The 25875-nt window shown below is 40.8% G+C and overlaps 1 protein-coding gene across 5 annotated transcripts in view; it reads right to left on the bottom strand.

Annotated features, from left to right (window-relative positions):
- The window catches only part of GRID2 (glutamate ionotropic receptor delta type subunit 2), a 637614-nt gene extending 614014 nt beyond the window's left edge, over nt 1–23600 (bottom strand). For all 5 annotated transcript variants that reach the window (XR_001554883.2, XM_015861346.2, XM_032444177.1 and 2 more), the window contains exon 1: nt 23416–23600. Coding sequence is in view for 4 of the 5 variants with exons in the window: in XM_015861346.2 (XP_015716832.1) it covers nt 23416–23503 (88 nt within the window). In the remaining variant the exon portion in view is untranslated. The remainder of the gene's footprint in view (nt 1–23415) is intronic.
- Between the last annotated feature and the right edge of the window lie 2275 nt (nt 23601–25875).

Genomic DNA, 25875 nt, shown 5'->3' with positions numbered 1-25875 from the left:
TATTTGATTAATGAAAGTTTCTTACAGTTTTATACTATTGGAACTGCAGAAAACTTCTCACTTAAGGATTCTATGAGTTATGTGAAGAACTCCAGGAATTTATGAGGAAACCATATGCTTTCTTTTGTCTAAAAGCACATTGAATTAACCTGGTACCTCTGTCCTCAACAACCATCTACTCCAAGAGAAACAGTTCTCCTTGGAAAACACCACAACAGCACACAAAGGTAGCAGCACACATAACACCTGGGATTAAAAAGAATGTGGTATTTTACAAAGTGCTTTACAGAGCAGAGAACAAACAACAACAACACTTATGGCTTTTCTTTGTTTCTGCTGAATCTGTTAGAAGCCATCATTTGCCAGATGGGGAAAAAGTTTTCCTCCCAGAAAACAACAAAAAGCTTCATCAAATTACTTTGAGGAGAAATTGATCAAGCAAGCTGAAGGATGCCAAGAAGCTACGAAGCCTGGATTAGGTGCTAGGAAAGCCAATTTTTGCTCACATTTGACAGCAGTAGCAATGACAGGCAGCAGTCACTGCTGAACAAACAGAATGCAATTACATTTATGTTTTCAAAAGGATGGATTGACTGTATAATATTTTCACGTATTTATCACATATTTGCCACATCAATCTCATGTATGATAGAACACATCAAACCATGTAAACTATTCCATAAACTGTATTTGCCTTTTCTCTGTCCATAACATTAAAATCTTTTGCCTTTTGCAGACATCAGATAGCTGCAAAATAACATAAGGAGCAGGAAACCGCAGAGTAGTTCTCTATAGTATTTGAAGAAATGTTTCTAAGCACAACAGCTAGCATAGAAACAAATGCCTTACTGAAGGCAGTGTCTGAATCGTACTCTGATGTCTTCAAATCCTTAAATGTTTTTCAATTGCTACAGATGTACATGTTGATGGAAATGCACTGCCTAATAAGTTTCAAGCTACTTTGACTGGTCCATCAGCTCAATTATAATAGAAGTGTTTCTTTCTTCTTTTTCACATTGCAATGGCTAAAATTTTCATCCTTCCAGCACCACTCTGACCAAGCTAAATCTAACAACTTTGCAGTTGTAATTCCTGAGTGCTTTAAAATGTGAAAATAAATAGGCTAATCTCATCTAGGATGCTCATTTGCTTTCAATTCCAAAGATCACGGAATGTATTTCTCTTCCCCCCCCCCCCCCCCAAACACACCACACACACCAGCAAAAAAAAAAAAAAAAAAAAAAAAAAAAGGCAGCAGGCAAAGTTTTCACAGTGCCTTACAGGAAGTTTTGAGATCAGTTGCAGTACAGAAACCAGATTACTTCCTATAAAACTGAACTTGGCATTAGATCTATTATGATAATCAGCAAAACATTACTAAAACTGGAATAGTACAGATAATAGCAACATTTATGTATAAGTTAAAGGTATAGCCTACTGGAGTTGAGCACTGTGGAAGAAGAGCACAGTGGCACTGGATTGTCCATCAGCAAGCAGCGTGCCCTATTGGACAAGGCCGGTGGTATCCTGAGGTACACTAAAAAAAAGAGCGTGGCCAGCAGGTTAAGAGAGATGACCATCCTCCTCTACTCTACTCTGGTGAGGTCACATTTAGACTATTAAGTCCAGTTTTGGGCTCCTCAGTCCAAAAGAGACAGGGGTCTCCTTGAAGGAGGCCAGTGAAGGACCACAAAGATGATAAAGAGCCTACAGTATCTCCCTTAGAGAAAAACCTAAGTAAGTTGGATCTGTCCAGCCTGAGGAAGATTGAGAGGGGAGTTGATAAATGTACATAAATATCTAAAGATAAGTAGGAGGCAAGTGAATGAGTCCAGACTCTTCCCCGTACGTGCAGCAGTAGGACAAGGAGTAATGCCCTAGAACTTGCACACAGGAAGTTCCATACTAACATAACATACAGGGAAACAAAAAAAAAACCAAAAGCAAAGCAATGACAGTACCTTCAAATAAGATACAAGCACTATGGAACAAAAGCAGGTAATAAATAAGAAAAATTGGCTCACCCCTTACAACACAACTAGCAACAGGTTAAGAGAAATAAGACCGCTCTACAGAGGGATACAGCTCCCTGCACTGCTAATCCTTAAATGAGGATGAGGGGTGGATCCAGCATTCACCCTTTCTGGTCACTGAACTTGCACCTGAGCTCCCTGGGTTAGCCACACCTTCTCACCTGGTGCTCAACCACTGTTTCAGGCTGTGATGCAGCACTACCACAGAGCATGTAGAAGAACTTCCTTACCATAATGGTAACAGATAACTAGAATAAGTTGACCAGAGAGGTTGTGGAGTCTCATTCTATGGAGATATTCAAGACCTGACTGGATGCCTACCTGCTGTAGGGTATCAGCTTTAGCAGAGAGGTTGCAATCAGTGATCTCTAGAGGTCTTTTTCAACCCCTGAAATTCTGTGATTCAAGCAGAAGACCATGTTATCTGTTACTGATACTGCTTAACCAGTTAAATACTGTTTGACTGATAAACAGAATTTGTGGGTAACTGTCCTTTCTAATGTGCAGTTACAGGTCTGAAGAATGATCAAGACACTATACTTCTTCCCTCATATTAATAATTATTCCATACAGTTATAAATGATGTACAAGGGAAGAGGAAAATTAAAAGACAATTTTATAGTCTATCAGAAAACACTGTAGGATTATGCAAACACATGCAGAATTAAGCATAGAAGAATCAAGCTACATATGCAGATTGCAACAGAAGGAAAAAATACTTGCTATGCAGGAAAATATATGTTAGTAACTAGAAAAAAAAAATCACCCTCTATAGTAACCAGTCTTAATGTCTCCAATTCAAACAGCATATAGCCAAAGTACTCAAATCTCAGTCAATATTAAGCCATTCTTCCACACAGCACAAACAACTGTCATTAAGCCACAAAAATAACCAATACTCACCAGTTTAGTATATATGTATATTTTTTCTTTTCTAAAAAGCAAATAGCATGGTAAAATGTTTGGGTTTCCTTTTTTTTTTTTTTTTTTTCCCTTATTTATCATTTCCCCTCACTTTGACATTAATATTTGGGTCAGCCATGGTTCTGTAATACACTTTCAACCAGAAACTGGGAAATTATTCATATCAATGTTTACAAACGGTTATTGAAATGGAAGCAATATTCCATTTTCAATAGTGCTGTAAGTAAATCTCTGAATATTGTTGGAGGAACAAAATAGTAGAAGTATGCACTTGCCTCTGACTATGTAAGTAAATATGTGTACGAACAGTCTAGGAAGTATTCCCACTACCACATTAAATCATTTTTATATATATGCTGTCATCACCTTGTCAAGATCTGGCAATGACACACTTGTTACATATTACAGATCATATCGTTCAGACAGAACAGAATATTCTCAGTTTGTCTTAAAGTAATGCAGAAATTCTCGACAGGGAACCTTGTTTATTTCTTCGAAGCTCCAAATCCTGCTTGGATGCCCCAACTTTTCCATGTTTCCTTAAAATCAGAAGATATAAACAGAGCTGCCGTTACTCAAACAATAAAGCAGAGTAAGTAACTTGCCCAGTGTCACCCAAAAAAAACTGTGGAAAAGTGCAAAAAAAAAAAAAAAACCCAAAAAAAACCACCACCACCACCCCCCCCCAAAAAAAACAACCCAAAAAACACAGAAATCTCTTGAGTGCAAGTTGAGTGCTTTAGCCACAATGTTATTCTCTGCTTCTGAACAGTGATGCTAATCTGACCTTATTTGCTCAAAAGATATTCCTAAAGCTAAAGTACTACACTGAGCACTGACATTTCTTTCTATTAGTATTTTAAACAGGATCTGATTAACCCAGCTAGCATAATAAACAATCCAAATATTTCTAGAATGTGAACACACATGTTGCATTTAAGACTTCAAATTGTTAGGTAACTCTAAAAAAGATCCGCAGTTACACTGCTTGTCCTGATACAAAATACCATAAAAATATTCATTATTTTAAAAGGACTTCCAAATTAAGACTCTGAACTATTCCAAATAAGCTGTGAAGCACACAAGCTTTTGAAAGCTCATTCAAACATAATCCTTTTAAATACTTAAAGTATACTGTGCTGTAAACCCATGGACTACAGCCATCTTCATGAAGATGAGGAACATCTATATGATATTCTTTGTACTGGTAGCTCGTATATCTGCATAATGCAACTGTATACGGGGAAAGCAAAGTGGAGTTTACTGCCACAGACAGACCAGGAGGGACAGACGTACACACAAAAGACAGCCAGATGAGAAGGCTGAGTCTATAGAAACTGCAGGCACAAAGCAGGACATTCTTGAAAATTTTACAGCGAGCATCTGTAAAGTTGAACAATACAAAGATGGTAACAGATATTCAAAAGGTTATTTATGAGGAAAAACTCACCAATATGGATGCTGTCACTGGGAAATGCTGAGACAGTCTCCACCAGGGAGAAGTCTCCAAGAGATTCTGCCCTAGCGGTGGTCAGCCCTTAAAGAAGGTCTAGAGGAGGTGGAGTCAAGCTCCAACCCTTCTGGGAGCAGAGCTAAATTACTCTCACCTGTGCTCCCACAGCTGACACGACACTTGCCTTAGCTGATTAATCAGAGGTTCAGGCTGTGATTAACAATTTCCCATACAGCATCATTTGAACAACTAGAAAGGTAAAGCTGATTAAGCTGATGCAGCATATTCAGTGGAAAAATAATAAATCTGCTCTTCTCCACTCAGACAACATGACTTATCTCTTTTTTATTATTATTTATTATTTTTTATGCTTATGCCAATCAACGACTTGGAACTGATTTCCCCCAAAAATATCTGAAAAATGAACATAACATAAACTTGTACCATCCACTGGGGTCTATTTCAACATATGAATTATTTTGAAATTCCACTGATCACTAAGACCATTTTAAATGTTGCATATATTTTAAAGGGTGTACAACAGTCTTGTGCAACCACCCCTTCAAAAATGCACAGCGTTTGTAGCAAGCTATTCATATTAACTACTGTTACAGCGCCTTAATATTTTCACTTGATTGACCTTTGCATTGCAGAAATACAACCCTTTTAATTAGCCTGCTATTTGATGGAATTACAGTAGATTTCAGAGGAAAAACAACCACCCAAACAAAGCTCATCTGGTAATTCAAGAAATAATCTACAATTTTCAGTTTTACATTTTCAATCTGGGTACTCCAGATTCTTATTGAAATGTGTGATGAAAATGCAAAGTAGAGCAATTCCTACAGATAATACGTTAGCCAGCAACCCCAATAAGAACATGTAAAAATAAGAGTAACTGTAAGAGTAACATTTCCATATAACTGCGGAAATGTGTTTATAGTACCATTTGAAAACATATCAGAGCCAACTTCACACAAGCTAGAAGCTGATTGCTTTCATAAATATGCATATATATCTTCAACTTGCATGCAAAACCCCAGTTTATGTTCATAACCAGCAGCACTCCATCACTTTTCCCCCTCCAGTATGTGAGTGAACAGTCCTGCTCCATCACTCACAAACAATTGTCTTGGAAGTGTATCATAGAATATGCTCACTGCTTGCCTCCAAATTTTGCATTCCTGAAACAGAATACCTTGTCCTAGTCAATGATGCAAAAATAACATTTTTTACAACTAACAGTTGTACTGTAAACTTCAAAGCTCTCAGCTGAAATTTAGTGCCATTGTGATTGGCCATATACATACAACACAATGCTTACATTGTGCATAAACTAAAGAGCTTGCAGACTCAACAGACAAGCCAGAGTGTATTCGATGAAGGAATATAAATATCCACATGGATAAACCAAAGTTCAACAGCTTGAACAGGCAGCTCTAATACATAAGGGGCCCAGACGGTTTCATTTTGGCTGCTCACATTCTTCAATCATTGTGTGTATTTCTCAGGGTTAGAAAAGAATCCAAAACTGAACCCACCTTCCATATATTCTAGTTTTGTTCCTCAACTATAAAATTACTTTTTGTGTCTATTTCTATCAGTGAAAATATGCATTCTCAGTCAAACAAACAAAGCATAGAGAAGAAAATACTCAAGAACTGTCCTGGACAAACATCTGTGGAAACCAGTGGTCCATCCTGTCTGTCTCTGGTTGTTGACAGCAGTCAGTGCTTCAGAAGGACATTGAGCCCACTGAAAATAACCAAATACTAAATCAGATTTTCACATCTTGGGGCAAAAATACTGAAAGCAATATAAGAGATTACAATAATCACTGAAATAATGTCTTAGTGAAATCTTAACCTATGTCTAAATCTGGAAGTGTGAAAATTTCCCTAAGCACTCTCTCTGACTGACGTACTCAGGAATACTCTAAATGCATTACTGAGAGGCTGCTTATGAGTACTAGCAGCTACTAATGACTTTGGGAAAAAAAAAAAAAAAAAAAAAAGAAAAAAAAAATCAAGGAAGTAATAGGTGGGAGGGAGAGGAGAAGTATAAAAGGACAAGAAAGAATCAGATAAATACAGAAGATGTGACCTGAAGTTCAATAAAGCCAATGGCATGATTCATACTGACTTCAGAAGACATTGCTAGGAGGAGTCCGAAAAAGCAAAGAACAGGTTTAAGACTTAATGGTATTTAAGCATTTCTCCAAATGTTTTGCAGCAGAGTGCATGACTTTTACAATAAGGTTATATCTGTAAGAATAAAGTTATAGTCCTTTTTCACATGGAAATCCCCTCCCCTATGAGGAGAGACTTAGGGAACTGGGTCTGTTTGGCCTTGAGAAAAGAAGGCTGAGAGGGGACTTGATCCAGGTTTATAAATACCTGAGGTGTGGGAGCCATAGTGGTGAGTCTGGTCCCTTTTCAGTAGTGCATGGGGATAGGACTAGGGGTAATGGGATGAAAGTACAGCATAGAAAGTTCCACATGAATGTGTGAAAGAACTTCTTTACAGTGAGGGTGACGGAGTACTGGAACAGGCTGCCCAGGGAGGTGGTGGAGTCTCCTTCTCTGGAGATATTTAAGACCCGCCTGGATGCCTACCTGTGTGACGTGGTGTAGGGAGCCTGCTTTGGCAGGGGGGTTGGACTCGATGATTTCTAGAGGTCCCTTCCAACCCCTACAATTCTGTGATTCTGTGAAATCCATTTTTTCCCCCTAATGTCCACACAGCAGTCATGTCTATCAGACTCTGTTAATGGCCAAACAACCAAAACAAGGTGAGCTATGAGTTACATGCATCACTTGAAAGTGTAGCAGCCAGCATCTGCTTTAAAAATGTTGTCCCTTTATCACATTCCCACTAGAAATAAGAAAAAGGAGCAAGGCAGTAGTCTTTATCTTGATGACTGTTCCACCAGGAGCTACTACCTAAAAGGAAATAAAAGGAATAAAGTTCCTTCTGGATCCAGCAACAGGTTCAAATGAACATGACGTCTGGGTTGCTCAACAGGTGAGATGAGATGATGATATGTTTTCAGATCTTTGCAGAATAGGAAAAAATAATAATAATAATAATAAGCTTGAGAAGATTTCAAGGCTGTATTCACAGTCAGATGAAGGCAAAAACATTGTTTTGCATGACATAAAAGCAAATGTGAACAAAATCTGTTGTGCCACTGCATAAACTTCTTGGCTGCACAGTTTATGATTACAGGTTAGGAAATTAAAAAAAAAAAAAAAAAAAAAAAAAAAAAAAACCTTCTTATCCAATCTTCACTTTTGTTGTACATAAAAGCAGCTGAATACTGTATACAGAACAGCAGATTTAGGAATAGTGAGTTTGGTACAGTGCCCAGGAAAGTTAGCCCTAGGACCCAAACTGATGCCATACTGTGGAAATGACACCAGCAAGAATCTAAAAATCCTATTTTATGAGGAACAGACTGATAAATAAGCAATTTTAAGAAGATTTTGATTCTGGCTTCAAAAATTATGTTGTGCTAATAAATATAAGCTGTCAGCACAGATGGGGAAAATAAAAGGTAATAGAAGTAGGAACATTTCCCCACATTGTTTCAGGCTAAAACTATTACTGAAGCTTTCTCTCGCCTTTCTGGAAACATGAATACAAGAGCATTGTCCTGGGGCATGAAACCAAGTAAATGAAGTTGACAAGAAACAACAAGACAGCAAGATTACAGGAACTTCACCACAGACCATTCTTTACTACATACACAACACATAAAACAGAGCCGTGATCTCAGGTGGGACTGTACTATTAACACAACATGAACACTAAGCAATGCTGTTAGATGAATAGCAACAGGGAACACGGTACATTTCTTGTAGCTTAGCTATAAGTTTCAGTGACAGCTGTTGCCTGAAAAGCTGTTGCCTCAGAAACTTCTCCCCTTCCTTGCTGCATTTGTGCCAGATTCCAACATAAGTACTTACACTGAAACCACATTCAGCCACGTTACCTTAAAGGTCTGGACCTCCAAAAAGCCCAAGGATATTGCTTGCAATACAAGTACTCTGATGATAAATGTCATTGTAGGTATCAAACTCACTCTGGAGGAACTGGCCCGAGACAAACAACTGCTTGTGGTAAGTATCTGCCAAGCAGCAGAAAACTCTCCTCTTGCTTGGCTTTGCCCCTGGGCATTTCACAAGCACAAGAAACCACTGCTGTGCATGTAAAGTCTTTACTCTCCCCAGTAAGTGGCATCTGTGGTAGAAGAATAAGGGCAAATTTGCATGTGATGGGGATGAGATGAAATAAGCTTTTTGGAAATAGGAAAGATAGGCAGTAGCATACACACAAAGCAGGGAGGTCATGGTGGTCAGGACCATATCCTAGTCTGGTGGAAATGTATGAAAGGAGGGTAACATTACACCCACTGCATAGTATGCACAATCTGTCACAAAGCTATGAGCTGGATTAGTTAACAGAACAAGCTCCATAGTAGACATAATATAGGTTACCCAGCACCCAGTAAACCTTCCTTGTAGAAGGAAGTTTTCTGGCTGGTGAGTGTGAGCTGGCCATTTCTATTTCATCAGTCTATTCTTTACTAAAATGAGTAGAAAAATCCATCTATTCTTGCTTTTTCATTTATATATCAGATAAGAAATGAAACAAAAGCCTTCCAGGGTAAACAACAACAAAAAAGGGAGAAAAAACAAAAATAAAACTAAAATCAACAAAAATACCCTTAAAATAAGACAAAGTTCCATTCACCATGCCTCAGGTAAACATTTTCTATCACAATGGAAGGTGCCTCTCTGTACTCCCTCTCTCAAATGGAGTAAAGTAAAATAACTCTCAGTGATAGTACAACACTACACAGTTGCTTGGATTGAGCCACAGACAGCTAAGAAATCTTTCACTTAGCCTCGCTCTATAGTAGCTTAAGCAAGAAGCTTCATAGGTGATTAATCCTTCCATGTGAAAACCTGGGAAAGCAGTGTGAGTTACTGGGGGCAGACTGGAATTGCTCGAGATCTTTACACCTAAACTAACAAGAGAAAGAGCTCTGATTCTTCAAAAAAGCAGAAAGTTTTGGTTGTACTTCAGCAAGGAAAAATAGTAAATAAAAAGCATAAAGGGCAAGAGCTGATATGTTATCTAGAGAAATGGGTTTTAGCAAGTCTTGACTAAGTGGACTACATAGCCATTGCACCAACAGGCACGTGCATACTCACACATGGCCTGTAGTACAGCTGAACTGAACTAGGAGATAAACAACTAAACACAGTCATTACTAATTTTTTCTTCTTATTCCCATCTTTAAATATCAAGTAAGTTTTAGTCCCTTATTTATATGAGTAAAGCAGCCTTAATACTGTTGCACAGATCATTTTCTAACAGATACCAATAAGTTACACTGGCTTTCAGAATAGCTTCAAAACTGGTCTTACTAGAAGTTAAATTACTTCTGCATGTTCAGCTGAGAGAAGTCCGGGAATGGAGACATTCTGCAACTGAGAACATTTCCAACAACAGATCACTCTCTAAGTGTAGACTGACATTCAAGTATAGAACAGGCTGAGTGGTTAAGTGGTGTTCAAAACCCCATAGGAATACCAAGCAAACAACTGTTTCTCAGTCCATGAGAGCTAAATGATAAGGAATGGCTCATCAGTGAATCTTTCTAAGTACACATGGTGAGCACACTCCCTTTTTATTTCACTATACAAACTGTAAGTAGAGATACCACTGAATTGTTACTGTGGTGTAATTAAGAAGTGGTTGTAATTAGAAGGGATTCTGCTGCAATAGAAATAGGCATCACTATTTTCATATACTATAAATATTTACTCCTTTATATGAGCTGAGTATGTTACTCAAAATATCAGTAGGCAGTGGTTCCCACAAAGAGTTTGTAGCTCCTTGAACTAAATACTAATTTAGAGTTAGGCTTTCTTCACACCGCGACTCCTCTGCTCTTTCTGGGAAATATGGAGATTTTTAAGTAGTACTGATCCTCACTAGCAGATGGTAGTAGCACTTTGTCACAGCATTATTACATATAAGTTAACACTTCAGAATTTTAATGCAGCGGCTCCAAGACATACTTCTCAACCCCCTCAATAAAGGAGTCATTTCAAAGTTTACATGTACAGCTGCTGCTGTCCACTTGCTTCTTACTATCACATAAAGTGGTCTTTGAAACAGTAGTATTAAAAATGATAATACATATCAGAATACAGATTGGTTCTGGGGAAATTAATCACAACTGACAACATCTCTTGAATTGCTAAAACCATGATAAAAACAACAAAATACCTCTCCATGGCACTTACTTCTGAAGTAGCCTTGAAAAATCAAACACTGGTTATTCCTAAGTAGCAAACGTTTGCTTATTCAGTGCAACATTCCCCAAGGTGGAAGGAAAAGAACTTGCACTTGTTCTAAAGGGAGAATTTAGCAGAATGAAGGAATGGGGACTATTGCAATGATTTTAACACTTCTGAAGCACAGACACAAACAATTTCAATATTCCCTTTGTTACTCAAAGCTATTGCTGCAAAATGATGCAACAGTCTTGTTTACTTTTATATCTAGTTAGCCTCTCTCGTGTTTTGGGTGGGAGCCTATAAACTTTGTATTTTATGAAAACAGTTACACTCCTGACTTGACACAACACAAAGACCCAATTAATTCTGGTTTCAGGGACATTTGGCTGTCTTACAAAAATAAATAAATAATATAATATAAAGTAAGATAAAAATAAAAATTGCATCTATTTTCTTTTAAAAAGCGCTTTAAACAAACAGACAAACAACATCACGGTACTTTAATGAACGGCATTTTTTACTCCTAAATCCTGCAGAAGATTACTTTCAGCAATAACAGTTTTTAAGTATTATCATTATTTACCTTTCCCCAAGGAGGCATTTACCTCCTTCTTCCATACATCATTCAGTAATGTTATCAGAGATCATTGATCTCAAACAGAAATACATCTAAAAACCTATTATCCCCAAGTCTCACTGTGACTCATTTAAAGGAAACACAGGTCAGTTCGTTTCTTTGTAGCTGGGCTAATCAAGGATGATGTTGAAAGAAAACCAGGCTTTGGCCTCAGCAGCCCAAATGAAGACACGTGCTACCAGATAAACACGAAAGCAGATCCGCTCACCACTCTGGACCTTCACTGATTAGAGATCTAAATTTTAAGGCAAACTATGCAGCTATTCAAGAAGGAGAAAGCTAGTCCTCTCTCTCTCCATGAAAGACACCGCAGGCTTTGAATCCAGAAGCATGATGCATTGTTTTCCCTTTCCTTCCTTCCTAAATTAGGTCAAAAGCCAATGGAGCAGAAGCTGTGGCTGTGTGCATCCCTTCCTCCCACTCACCAGCCACAAATGCTGAGCTTTCATGCAGGCACAGTACAGAGCGGCAAAAAACTGCTACACAGAGGAAGATTATTTAATCAGAGGGATAATGCCAAGGCACAGGAAGGTACAATACGCCCAGAATTATCCTGGGAGCTGAGGAGGAAGACGGCACTTCAGCACTTGTTGTTTATATCTGTGTACAATGGTATGAGACAATATGAAGATAAAATGGATCTAATTTTTCTGTAAATTAACCAGGTGCAATTATCAGCTAAAGAAAAAAAAAAATAAAGATCGTACCACATGTATCAAATACTTTACAGTGAAATTAAGGAGTCTGAACACAAAGAAACAATCACACATCCTAATCTATAATTTAGTTTCCTTTAAACTCTGTATTATCTTCCACATATATTGTTCTCAAACCATTGTTTGTATTATATTATACAATATTATATTATATTATTTGTCTTCTCAGTAATATTTGGGCCAGCCCAGTGCTTTACACCTTTGGATTTCCCAACTTTCCTTATGCATATGCACGTACACCTCCTTTATACTGTCTGTCTCTAAATTTTCAACATTAGACAACATTACTTGTCACCCCCTTAAAATTATCCTATCCTGTTACTGAGGCTCCAAATTCATCCTGTACTCCTTCACTGCTCAAGTAGCTTTCACTGCTACTAACCACTCCATCCCCTTCCAAAGCTCCCTCAGAGAAGGCATCACCAAAACCTTTCCCACATTATGTTTTCTCTCTTCTCAAAGCCTGTCTGCTGCAGAGAGAAAACACAAGAAAACGTTGGTTCCTGAAGATTCATTCTGTCCTTTACTTGCAAAATCCTCCTCTCCTTGAAGGCAGGTGTGGATGTGGAAATGGTGTCCCCAAGACACCAGTGTTCCTTCCTAGCTCATACACGACACACAGGCCACACTTCCCCCTTTCCCACTTTCCTCAGCTGTTTTGTTTGAAGTAGCCAATATTTCAAACAGGTTGCAGGTTTTTTTTTACTTATTACAAGCAAAAGCAAGAGAAGGTTTCCAGGAAGATGTTTCTCACCCACCCGCAGGTTGTACTGCAATACAATTCTATCACAGGAGAGTTACTCCAAGGAGTCACAGAATCACCCATCTAGATTGCTTGAATACTTTGATATCTATCTAGAAATTTCAACTGGATAACTAATGAGGATGTAGGTGCTCTCAGAACCATTGATTTCTTTTAAATTGCTCTTTTAAACAGACTAGGGTGTTTTGCAGCGTATTTTTCCACCTTCCCCAAAAGGGATTTTCCTTCTATCTAGATATCTTCTAAAACTGTGCTGTGAAATAATTATCCAACAAAAAAACACAAAGAGAATGCATATGCAGTAAGTATAAATTAGTTCCTGCATTACTAAAAAACACAGTAAAATGCTGGCAGCTGATAAGATAATGACTGTTTCATTTTGCCAATTTAACCAGTTCCACTGGCAATCAAGCACTGTAGGCAGTGATTACACAAGCATTGCTAGCCCTCGTTTCCTGTCAATTATCTTAACTCACACCACTGTAACTTTTGTTACCCTGTGGGAATTACTGCCATCAGCCTCAGCGTACCTGTCCTGTCAGTACATCCCTGAAGACATATCAATGTACTTTTACTCCTGTGTACACACAGTGATCATCCACAAGCATGAATGAATGAATTTGTCTCTCTAAAAAACACCAAAAGATGTGCAACTTTGTTTCCTGATATAGGAACTGTCTGGGTTTCAGAGATCCAAGCCTCCTCATTCACTACATCTTGAAATCTTCTGACAGACCAACTTTTTGTTCCACATTTGTACAGCTTCTCACACAGTGGGGTGCCACTGCATGATTTATATTCATGTTACAACTTCCTACCTGCAAGTGAAAAACCTCCCTAATCCTTGCATTGTCACTTATAAGATAGAAACTAATTTCATCCTAATTTAACGAATAACTCCTCTGCTTACTGAGAACGCACCTATTTAAACATTTCATATACAGAAATAAATACATTCCCCATTGCTGGTTATAAAGATGTAGAGTGGAGATGGAACCTGAGGGGTATATTTTAAAGATACTTACAGGAAGTACATTGGTGAATAAAGTGCAGTGATTGGTTCTACAAGGTCACAAAGGGGAGAGCTGAAGAGGGACTGAGTAGTGGGGGAAAGTGTATGTATCAAAAGAGGTCAAATAAGTGAATTCAAAGGAAAGAAAAATCAGTTTGTCTGTCCAAATAATAGATGTTTATATTATGGCATATTTAACTTCATTTGCTTGAAAATAAAAAATAAAAAATACAGGAAGCCTTCTCCCAAAAGCTATGCCTCCTAATTTACTTTGTTGGTCTACAACTTCAGAGGTGGCTGTTGGTGGTATGGCAGTAGAGATTAAACCTTCCCACCAATATTCCATTACATGTTGTTCCTATGTGACAGATGGCAACACAGGGGCAGTCTGACAAAATGGCATCTGACATGGAAGTGCATATGAAGCAAAGGTGTGTCACTGAACTCCTCCATGCAGAAAAAAATCGCATTCATTGACATTCATCAATGCTTGCTGAACATTTATGGGGAAGAAAAACAGTGAATGTGAGCACACTGAGATGGTGTGTTTCAGCAGTGGTGACAGTGGGTTATTTCCGCTTGTACATATTTTTACAAGCATGGCATGCAGGCTCTCTTTCAATGTGTTGTGGCTGATAATCTGCTCTATCAAATAGTGTTCTTGTGCTCTTTGTTTCTGTTGCTGATTCCATGGAAATAAATAGGAGGCAATACTTTCAGAGCAACCTATGTATTTAAGAGTATACAACACAGCTACTGTCACATCTGTCTGCCAAAAACATGGAATATGAGAAAGAAATGAATAAAAATAGCAAAAATGAAAAGAGTACATGTTTCAATACAGCTGGTACAAGTGCCTTTTGCTCACCATTTAACATAGCCCATACCACAGTAGCTGAAACTGGCTTTGCTGAGTGAGAAATTGATCTTTTCTACCCTCCTTTTCCCTTTAACAACTACCCAGTACATAAAATGGCTTTAAAATATTCTCAGACATTTAGGGTGATCACTATAAAGCATGAAACAAGACAAGGAGCATGCAGCAACAAATGTCCTTGCTTAATAGTTTTGTCCACAGATCACTCTGCTGTGCACTTCCAGTTTAGGCTGTACTGCCAGGTAACTTTCAGCACTGATGTCAGTACCAAACTCTGCAATAGTATCTCCACACCTGAGAAAGACAACTGGCATCTTTTTCACTGAGAGAATGGTAAGATGCTGGAACAGGTTGCTCAGAAAGATTGTGGAGGCCCCACCCCTGGAAGTGTTCAAGGCCAGGTTGGATGGGGTCCTGGGTAATCTGATTTACTACTTGATCTAGCAGCCAGCAACATTGCCTGTAGTAGCAGGGTTGGAGCCTGATGATCCCTGAAGTCCAACCCAGGCCATTCTATGATTCTGTCTCTGTTATATGCCAAAAAAAAACAAAAAAAAAAAAACCTCTGGCTCAGGAGGCAAAGCTCTACAATCAGCCAGCTTAACTAAGAACTTTATAAAGACAAATCAAGTTACCTTCTGTCATTAAGCCTAGATCCCGAGCACAGCATTCGAGAACTGGAGTGGCAAAGCAGGAAAGCCTACCTTGTGAACATTCTCATTCCTCTATTAGATGTAGCTATGCAAAAGTGTGCATTATTATATTTGCATAAAAGAAAAATAAGGCACAGCAAATCCAGGCCAACATTCAGGTTAGCTGACGTGTCCTCTTCTGCTCTCTCTGCAGTTCTCATCCAGAGCTACTTTTCTCCAGCACCAGAATGGTGCTACTTGATTTTGATTTATCACATGTGAATTATTATAATGAAATCACTAACTTGATTTAAGCCTCTGAGAAGGATACGGTTGGACTCACAAAAAATTGTTCTGCAAAACAAGCAATTATTGTTGGGTTCACTGGATATTGGCCTTAGTAATCCAACTGATTATAGAAAGTTAATGATTTAAAAAGCAATGAAGAAATAAGATATTAAATCCTTTAAATTTGCATGAAAGTCTCCGAGAGGAATTTTATAGCAATTTTCACTGAATATTTTATTAGATATGTGATATTTTATTCATGGGTAAAGCAAATATAACAATTAGGAATAATTAGCATTTCAGCACAGAATGTTATCTAATAGGTTAAAATACACATATAATTCTTCATTTAAATTCTATGTCTTCACATTTTCCCCTTTCTGGTTCAGAACTGTTTCACTTAGTATAGCACTTACAGGGATATTACACAGCTCCTGGAAAAACAGAAACAGAGAACTAGAGTCTCTTGCCTTTGATATCTTATTTTCTTCTGCTTTTTGCATTTTTACTCAGCTTCCTTTTCTATTTCCTCCTGAGCATAGCTTGTCATATAAACCCAGCATAACTTTCAGGAAACTTTTCCCTTTCATCTTTTTTTCCACCCTACTTCCACGTCATCTCAAAACTAATGTATGCAATGGGTACCTACTTTAAATCTAACCCTGCACATCTAAATGGGATATCCATCAGTTTACAAAAAAACTGACCAAAAGAATACAATATTCATCTCTGTACCAAGTATTCCACTGTAAGTTGAATGCTGTCCAAAAATACTCTGGTAATAAGAAAATACTATTTTATCCTTTCTCATTAAGCAAGTATCAATTTTCATTGTCCTTTTTTTCTTTTTTTTTAAATGCAACACTTAGAGCTCATAGAATATGCTTTCCTTGAGCTGATGTAATTACCCAGATCAAAGCAGGAACAAGACTCTCCAGATGAAGTACACTGCAGTACAATACAGAATACCAAACACTGTTTTTGCTGAATTAAGTATATTATCACTGGAACCAGGATGTAAATTTTGAACCTTGCAGAATTACACCACACAATTGCAAGCCAAGCTTCACAACTGCCATCCAAATGCCAGTACATTTCATCTGCTAACCTTCAATTCGGTCGCTGTCCTCCATGTTAAACAGATCAGTAATAACTCTCCAAATCACATAAACCATTATTAATTATAGTGGCTGTAAGCACAAGAAAATCTCTCCCCTGCTCCTCTATCTCTCACATAATCATTTAGTAAACAATAATCAGAAAACAAAGCCCAATACCTATAATGAAGAGTAAAAGAGAATACAGTCCTTCTGACGCAGGAAGATATTGATGGACATAAGACATAACACAAGAAAGACACCCTTTCTCACTCATCTTTCCACTAGTTAATTCTATCATAGTCTTTATGTTTAAATTACTACCTCTTTGTCAAGTACACATCATTAAAAATCTGCATCTGAGAGAACCGCTCTTTCTCTTCTGTGTGCTGCTTCAAATGAATAAGCCAGCCAGGACCTGGGCTCTGGAAATTTCATCCATGCCTTCATTACCTGGTGTTGAGGATGGTTTAACTAGTGCCACACATTCAGCACACATTCAGCACATACCCAGTACCAACTACCACATTTCTCTGTCAGTATTGCACCTTCTCCAATAGTCTACTAGCAGTGAAGGGGCATTTTGCTTTGTCCAAGGCAGTAAGTTTTGGGGCAGAAACTAGGCTTTGCACAGGAAGGCAGAGTCCAGAGCTTCATATAAACATTTTCCACACCTCTAGAAGAAGGCCAGTTCCAGACCAACCTCTTCACTTACCAGGAAAGTGGTACCAAATGATTATCATTCACAGTGTAGGAAGACAGAATAATATCACAAAAGGAAATGGATAGCACTTGTACCCCAGAAGCCCAGCAGGAAGCTAGTGGCTAGACAGCAGCAAAATGCACCAGAGAAACTTCAGATTGCATGCCCAGTTTCCAGCTGTTACAATAGGATTGCTGGCCAACTGAGTGTCATGCTTTAGTGCTGAGCTGTGATTTCCATGCTCACTTCTTGGCATTCATAGGCAGCACAAATAAATGAGGATATGTAGGGCTGTCAGAGATGGTTGTCAGCATAAGGAAAGGCATGATGTGACTATAGCATCTATGGGTTGGAGAGGAAAGAAAGAAAGAAAAAATGAAGGTGAAGGTGACATCTGAGTTTATAGATGCAGATAGATATCTTAATTTGCCTGACCAGCATGCTACCTGAAGTCAATAATCCATAGAACAGGCTATCATGTATTGTAACATATTTTTACAGAACATTATTTCAAATTTTTATTATTTTCTGATATTTGCTCAAAATACAGACTGTTCTATAAATATTGCTTCCTCTTCCTATTGATCACTTGAGCCCAAACAGCAACAGCAGTTGCCCACATCCAATAAGTTCTTTGAACACTGAAGACATAAAACACAAAGTATGTTTGGAGGGTAGGCAGATAACGAGAGCTGCACGTAATTTAGTTAACTAGGAAAATTAATTAGAAATTGATAGCCCTGTAGAACTACTCTTTTGTACAAATCATTTTTAAAACCATTGCTAGCCTGCTGAAATAAGATCAAGCAATGGAGCAGCAGTGACAAAGAGTAAAAATAGAAACCTCAAAAGGCAAAAGCCTCCAATAAATTTCAGCAAAAAACAGACTGTCACGGCAGATTATAGATAGCTATATATCAAATGGAAGAAAATGATGTAAGTTCAAGTCTATATCTAGGGAGTAACCTAATGGCTTACAAAAGTCATCTCCTGCCAATACCACTTGCTTTACAGGGCCTGGGAGTGGAAAAGAACCATACTTAATGCCTTTGTTCATTAAGTTAAATGAACCTTAGTTGGTAGGTTTATGTAGTCACAGTCTTAAAAGATTTTTCTCCAGTGTGTTTTTTCAAAGATGGCACTGCGAGAATAAAGGCTCTGTGCATCCATAAGTAGTCATCTGAAAGCACACAGCAGCAGCAGCCGCAGTGATTGCTATGTCAAGCATTTGTTAGGAAGTCACTTGAAATTGGATGGCTGTTTTTTGTGTGGTTTTTCTTTCTTTTCTTTTTTCTTTTCTTTTCTTTTTTCTTTTCTTTTCTTTTTTTTTTTCTTTCCTCTCTGTCTTTATATAAGGACAAAGAAGTTGAAATAATGGTAAGAGTTATTTAAGAACATGAAAGGGAGCCGCCTGCCATAGTCAGCAATCCACAGAATCAGTTTAAAATCTTCTGAAGTGACAAAACGACTCACCTGGAACTTGACAGACTCTGGATCAGGCCCTGATGATCACTAAGGAACACTCTAGAAAGCAGTGACACCTAATGGTAAACAGGCCTTTGGAGGACAGCTAGCCATAGTCCAAAGCGTGGAAAATTATCCCTCTCTAGCAGCAGAGTAGCTGGCACTANTCCAGGGGCTGAAGTACTGAAGCAGAAATTTAAGCTCTGGGTGAGAGTTTAAGAAACTGCATATAGATAGAAACACTGAGTGTGTCACAGAATATAGCTGCTAACAAACTCTACTAGCTGCTAAGCCACAGCACACTGTACTTAGGGTCTTTGGCTGTAGTTAAGTGTAAAGTAAGCAGGTAACCTTGGTACATTCTACAGCAGGAAAAACAGAGATATGAAAGCTCATCTGTAGGTACTGCAGGCACTACTGGCACCTACAGATTTGGGATTTATTTTTTTAACAAGTCCATTTTACTTGCTCATCCTGAGTTTCACAAAAAATATGCAAGAACAGTGATATACAACACACACATTCTAACAAGGCTTTACCAACAGCAGATCAAATTAAATTCCTATTACTCGTGCAAAGAACAAAACAAGCTAAGTACGCTGTACTACAACAGATAATAGGACAAAACGTGGACATGAACACCACCAGACAAAACAACTACCTTTCTCTTACAAATACACTGTTGTTTATATTTTGCTATTGCAATATCACTACTACCTCAGTCAGTAATAAGCCCATGTTGCAAGTGCCCTGCTATTTCTGTCTGTATTACAGAAGAGCTTAAGAGCATGAAACAGCTCAGGGCACAGCAATGCCCAGAGTTTGCCTAGCACAAGGAAAGTTGCTCTTCTGACCCACTAACTCTACAATCTGAAGGGAATGGAAAAGCAGACCTAATTTTTTCCCTTGAGAAAAAGTGCATGTAATGCATATATGTATGAAATACTATGTAAATATGTATACTAACATATAATATTATAAATGTATGCGATTGATCTTAACATTGGAAATGAAAAAGCTAAGGATAGTACACAGGTGAGTGCCCGCAGCTGAAGCCACTGATGAATGTAAAGAAACAACTCGCAATAATCAGAGCATCCGAACTACTGTTGGGTAGTGCTGTATTGAATTAATCTTTAAAAACACTTTAGTGCACTTTTTTCAGCAAAAATTTTTGCACCTGCAGTATGTAACCGCTGCCTTAGGTGATCTTGCTGCATCTAATACATACGTTTGCATATATGTTAGTGTATACACAGTAGGTGAGCCATTTGCACATACAAATACATTGCAACACACACATGCCAAGGGAAAAAAAAAAAAAAAAAAGAGAAAGAGTACAAAGTAAAAAATATAAAAGCGTGAGACCATCAACTGTAGAAAACACAAAGCAGACACAAATTGTGTAGCTGACAAGGAAAGCCACCTAATCCCTGCTTAATTAAAGCAGGGTTCTAAACTCCTGTTTAGGGAGTGAGGAGAGTGGGACGACTGATGTATGAAGAAAATACTAGGCAGCGTGGCTAATCTCAAAGACTTTGGAGCTTTCCAGCTACATAAATCAGAGCGAGTTTTTGAATAGCCTCATAAAACACAAAATCATTGCCATTCCACTCACGACTGTCACATTCTTCCTACAGCATGCAGATCATTAGGAAACTTCTAAGCAATCAAGTAATGTGGGGCTGATGAAATTACTCAATCAGTGCATGGGCTGAGGGAAGTAACACAAGACAGAATCGCACAGCTCTGACATGGTAACCCTGCCTCTTTCCTTTACACACAGAGGTGAGGAAAATTGCAGCGGATTCGATTCATTTCAACGTTTTCACAACGGTGCTCAGTGTGGTTGTTCTGAACTGCCAGCTCCTATTTATAACAGCAGGGCAGCAGAAACATGCCGATGAGCAGCCCTACCCACAACCAAATTATGATACAGAAAAATGCTTGTTGTTAAGTGTGCACATTTACACACACAGAGACCTGCTCTAAATGATCAAAAGCAGCAGCTTATCATCATTCAGTGGACAGGAATGTGAGAGAGCACATCTCATAGGTGAGTACCAGGCACCATTCTCCTCCCACCGCCATCACCAATTCTTTAATCCATGCCCACTAATTCCAACACTTTCTGTCATTGTCTCGGGAGCAGCTGAGTTGTTGCATACTTTGATTCAGCAAACATTCCTTTCCTGTTAACACACCAAAGGACACACGGGCAGCCAAGAAGAGTTACTGTGCTGCACTGAAAAAGTACCATCAGTGTCACCAGAGAAATGATATGCACAGGTAGCATGGTATCTCTTATGATTGCATCCCCCTCCCAAAGAGATAGAAAAATATTTTCCAATTGCATTTACTAATACTGTAGAATTAGAGAAAGATATCAGTTTTGCACTGCTTGTTGCCTTAAGGCATCAGTACTGCCTCTGGTAGTATTTCTTTTCCCCTGAACTGAGCATTTTGTTTTCTTCCTTGGCTTTATGAGTCCCTCTGTGAGTAATTTCTTCACAGAGTCCTCTGCTGCTCCTTTTCATAACTCATTTAGATAAATGCAGTTCATTATTTATCTCTAAATATTTTATACTTAAGTTCACTCAGCACAAGTGGAAGACAACAGAAGGGGTCAGAACGCTCAGGTCACTCAACACAGGATACTGTACAAGTTGGAATGTTTGGATGTCTGCTCACTTACTGTTGGCACAGTTCTACATTCAGGTCATTTCTTTGCAATATATTCATTTTAATAGATTTAAAGCTCTGTGCAACCCATATCAATTTGCCATTTTCATGGCAACATAAACTAGTCTATAAAAGGAGCTAATCCCCTTGTCAACCGTACTAATTGTCTCTCAAGACAAATTAATTGTGTGAGAAACAACTACTTGGGTATTTATTTATTTATTTATTTTCCAGCAAGGATTTACTGCGCTGATGCATCTAACCACTAATTGCATTATAAAAAAAAAACCCACAAGCGGTAAAGTGTGTTGCATTCTGAGTATATAACAAGCGAAACAAACCAAAATGCCATTAACATGAAAAGAGAAAAGCTGTCGCCTCCCCCGTTTCTGCTGCAGAGCCCAGCGCTCCCTCAGCCAGGGATCGGGGCAAGAAAGCGCTGAGAAACTCCCAATCTTGTTACTCAGCCAAGATTTGCACCCAAATCCTAAAATGTGACCACTTTGTTGCAAGCTTCCAAGTATGCAATTGTAAAGCAGATCGTTTCCTAGTGTCGCTTTGACAGTTTACAGCTGGGAGAAGGAAATATTTAAAAGAAGTCCTTCTCCCTTTAAAAGGAGGGCACCTAGCGCTGCTTCCCCTGCGCGATATTCACCACTCCAGCCACACTCAGCAAAGAGGACTGACCCCTATAAAGTTGCGGCACCTCAGGGAAGCAGCCGCACGAGAGCTTGGGCATGGGAAAGAGGGAGGGGTCGGAGCAGAAACAGGAGTCCTACAGAAAGCTCCGGCCGGCCGGGCCGTACAAACGCTGTTCCCACAGAGCCCCACTGGCAGACATGTTTACGAAGCCGCCCCCGGCAGCGGGCAGGCACCGCCCAGGGGACCCCCCCGAGGCCCCAGATGCCCCATCCGCGGGGCAGCGCTGCCACCGCCGCCACCACCAGTCCGCGCTCCGGCACCGCCTGCGTGCAGAGCCTGCAGATGGGCGAGCGGCCGCGGGGCGGGGGCAGCGCCCGCCGCTCCCCGGACCGGCGCGGGGGTGGGGGGGAGAGCGGCCCGCTGCGGGCATCCTCTGCCGCTCGGAAGAGGGCCGCACGTTCCCCGAGGCTGAGCCAGCGGCGGGGACGCACTCCCGGATAGCAGCGGCCGGGTGAAGCCCTCTGCCCCCATCCCCAGCTGAAGGTGCGGGCGGAGCCGTGCATCACGATCACCCCGCCGCCAGCCGTTCCCCCCGCCTCCCGCATCGGAGGAGCCGGGCATCCTTCCCGGCGCGGCCGCGGGAGGCGCCCGGGGTGTCGAAGAGGGGGAGTTGGGGCAGGAGCCCCCCCCTCCGCCCGCTCTTGAGGCCGGCCGCCCGCGGAGGGGAAGCACTCACGTTGCCAAACCACCTGTTCCGCCGAGGGAGAGGACGGTGGGGGGTGGGAGGGGGCTTCATTTCGCCGCCGTGCTACTGGGGATGGGGGGAGACCTAAGGTTCGCCCACGGCCCGGGGCAGAAGGGTTAGGGGCCGGAGGGAGCGAGAAAGTGTCCCCGAGCCTCGGACCCCCGAGCGGTAGCCGCGCGGAACACCAAGGTCTAAAACACGCACGTACCCCGCCGGAAAGAAAGCTTCCCTCACAGCTCTAGGGGAAAAGGAGGACGCCCAAGATCCTTGCGGGAAGCAATTACGGGAGTGGAGCGAACAACACACAGCCAGCGAGAGAGGGATGAAAGAGAGCGGGGGCTGCGGGGAGGGGGAAGCCTGCCAACAGAGAGGAGGTTGCAAAGGAGAGCTGAAAAAGTGTCCAGCGGCACCGGCAGACGCAGCAACCCCTTACCGATATGAATGATTGAATCTGCAATCGCCGCTTTCCAGGTTCGAGTCCAACAGACGGACACAACCAGGATGAGGGAGAAAACTTCCATCTCCGGCGGAGCTCCAGGCTTTGTAAGGACGGTTCTCTCGGCGAAACGATGGCACCGCGGAGGATGGCGCGGCGCAGGAAGCCCAAGAGTTTAAGGCGCCGGAGAAGCGCGTAAATCCCGCTGGCAAGCGCACGGCTGCGGCTGGGCGAGGGGCGAGCGTGGGGCTCCGGGCGTCTCTCCCCTCGGCGAGAGCCCGCGTCACTTCAGAGGACTCCTGGGCAGCAGAGTTGCTGGGAGAGCCGGCAGCAAATCCATCGAGCCCGGGCGCCGCCGCGGGCAGCAGCCGCCTCTGCCGGTCAGAACATCCCCATCCTTCCGCCGGGTCCAGGGAGCCGCTCGGTCCCGGCTGCTGCACGACAACTTCCAACCCACACCGCGCAGACACGCAGACACACACGAGCACACGCGCGCGCACGCACTCACACACACACACACACACACGCGCGAACGAACCCTCTCGGCCGGAGGAGCCCGGGAGCCCGCAGCAATGAGCTCGCCTTCAGGGAGGGAGGAGGAGTGGGGGAGCGGGAGGGCAGGCGATCCCGGTGCCAGCAGCCAGATTCCTGCAGGAAAAGCCCCCCCGGAGGCCAAAAAACAAAGTGAACTTCAAGGTAATGCGGATAGTAATGCAGAGATCTCCCCCCACCCTCGGCTTAAAAATCGCTTCCCACAACTGGAGGAAAACAAACAAACAAACAAACAAAAAAAAAAAAAAAGGGAAAAAAAGGGCAAAAAACAGATAAATTTGCAAATGAAGCCCAGCGTGCAGTCTCTGTCGCGCGAGGTAGTGGTTGGACAGGGCAGGAGCAATAGGAGGAGTGCCCAGAGCACGGCAGAAGAAAGCAATGATGGTCTGCAGGTTGCTTTCGGAGCTCCCTTTGCTGGTGGGATGCAGAGAGAGCTGGCGGCTTCGGCACCAGCCAGCACGTTGCCTAGAAATGGATCACCTAGGAGAAGGAGAGAGAGCGAGAGATAAGTGCTATCAGCCAGAGAGGGAGAAACAGAGAGAGCGAGCGAGCGCGCTTCTCTCTAATAACCACCTCCTCCCCCTATCTGCAATACGAGGGAGAAACAAAATAGAGCTCTCATCTCCCTTGAAATCTTCAACTGGGACTGAGGAAGAGACATAGACAGGAGTGCACGCAGCCTAAAAATACATTGGAGGGAGTGGGGGGGAGGGTGGGGAAAAAAATAAAAATCTTTTTGAAGTGTTATGCTCAGCTTAAAAAAAAAAAAAAAAAAAAAAAAAAAAAAAAAAAAAGAAAAGAAAAAAAGAAGAGAAAAACCCATCCCATTTATTTAACCTTGTAACTCCACCACAGGTATCAAGTTCAAAGCTGGATGGGCACTTCTGCTTCTCGGTCTTTGACAAGTGAGTCAGGGACACTGCTTGAAGGGGAAAAGGAAAAAAAAAATAGGGGCACTTGTCCTCAAGGGGAAAATGAAGACCTAAATATCTATTAATATGATTATAATTATCTGCGTTCTTGATGGAATTGTCACTATTCTTTAAAGGAATGAATTTAGGTGGTTCCCTCCCCCCCCCCCCCCCCCCACATTTCTCTCTTTAGATATTGGAGAAACTTCTATGGGAAAACATATACAGTGCACTTTTTATGCTCAGGGTTCTATGAATTCGTTAACCAATTAATCCTCAGATTTTGGCTGCAGTTAAATACACATTCCTATTGCACAGATCAAGAATTGCACAGACAGGTTAATAATATAAACTAGTCCAAATCCCAACTTTATGTCTCATTATACTTTTCCTCTGACCTTGTTACATCTAGTGATACTAGAGACAGGATGTAGAAGTCAAAGAATTGTTCTGAACTCACACATACGACCTGATAATCTTGTAAATAAAGGTAGATCATCTCTCAATAAACAACCCCTTCTGAAGGCATTTCCTTAGATATAAGATTTCATTCAACTAAATTAATTGTATCTGACTTGCATATTTGTGTCTAACTGACCTATTGTTCCTTTCATTCACAGAACTACTTTGTGAGCACAACTGTATACCTACTAAATTTAAGGATGCAGCTCAAGAGAAAGGAGTAAGATGCACTAAGTCAGTGTAAGGAGCAAGATAGAGAGACATGAACCTGTTGGAGTGTATCCAGAGGAGGGTAACAGAAATGATCCAAAGGTTGGAACACGTCCCCTCAGGGAACAGGCTGAGAGCTGGGCCTTTTCAGCCTGGGGAAGGACTCAGGATGACCTGATAATAGTCTTTCAATATGTAAATGTGGCATATAAGAAAGAAGAGACTTTACCAGGGTCTGGTGTGATAGGACAAGGAGAAATGGTTTCAAACTAGAAGAGAGGGATTTAGACTGGATATGAGGAAAAAGGTCCTTCTTTTTTTA

This window comes from Coturnix japonica, chromosome 4 (genome assembly GCF_001577835.2).
Source record: "Coturnix japonica isolate 7356 chromosome 4, Coturnix japonica 2.1, whole genome shotgun sequence".
NCBI classification, from domain to species: Eukaryota; Metazoa; Chordata; class Aves; order Galliformes; family Phasianidae; genus Coturnix; species Coturnix japonica.
Note: the sequence above shows the minus strand (reverse complement) of the source record. Positions and strands in the feature narration are given on the sequence as shown.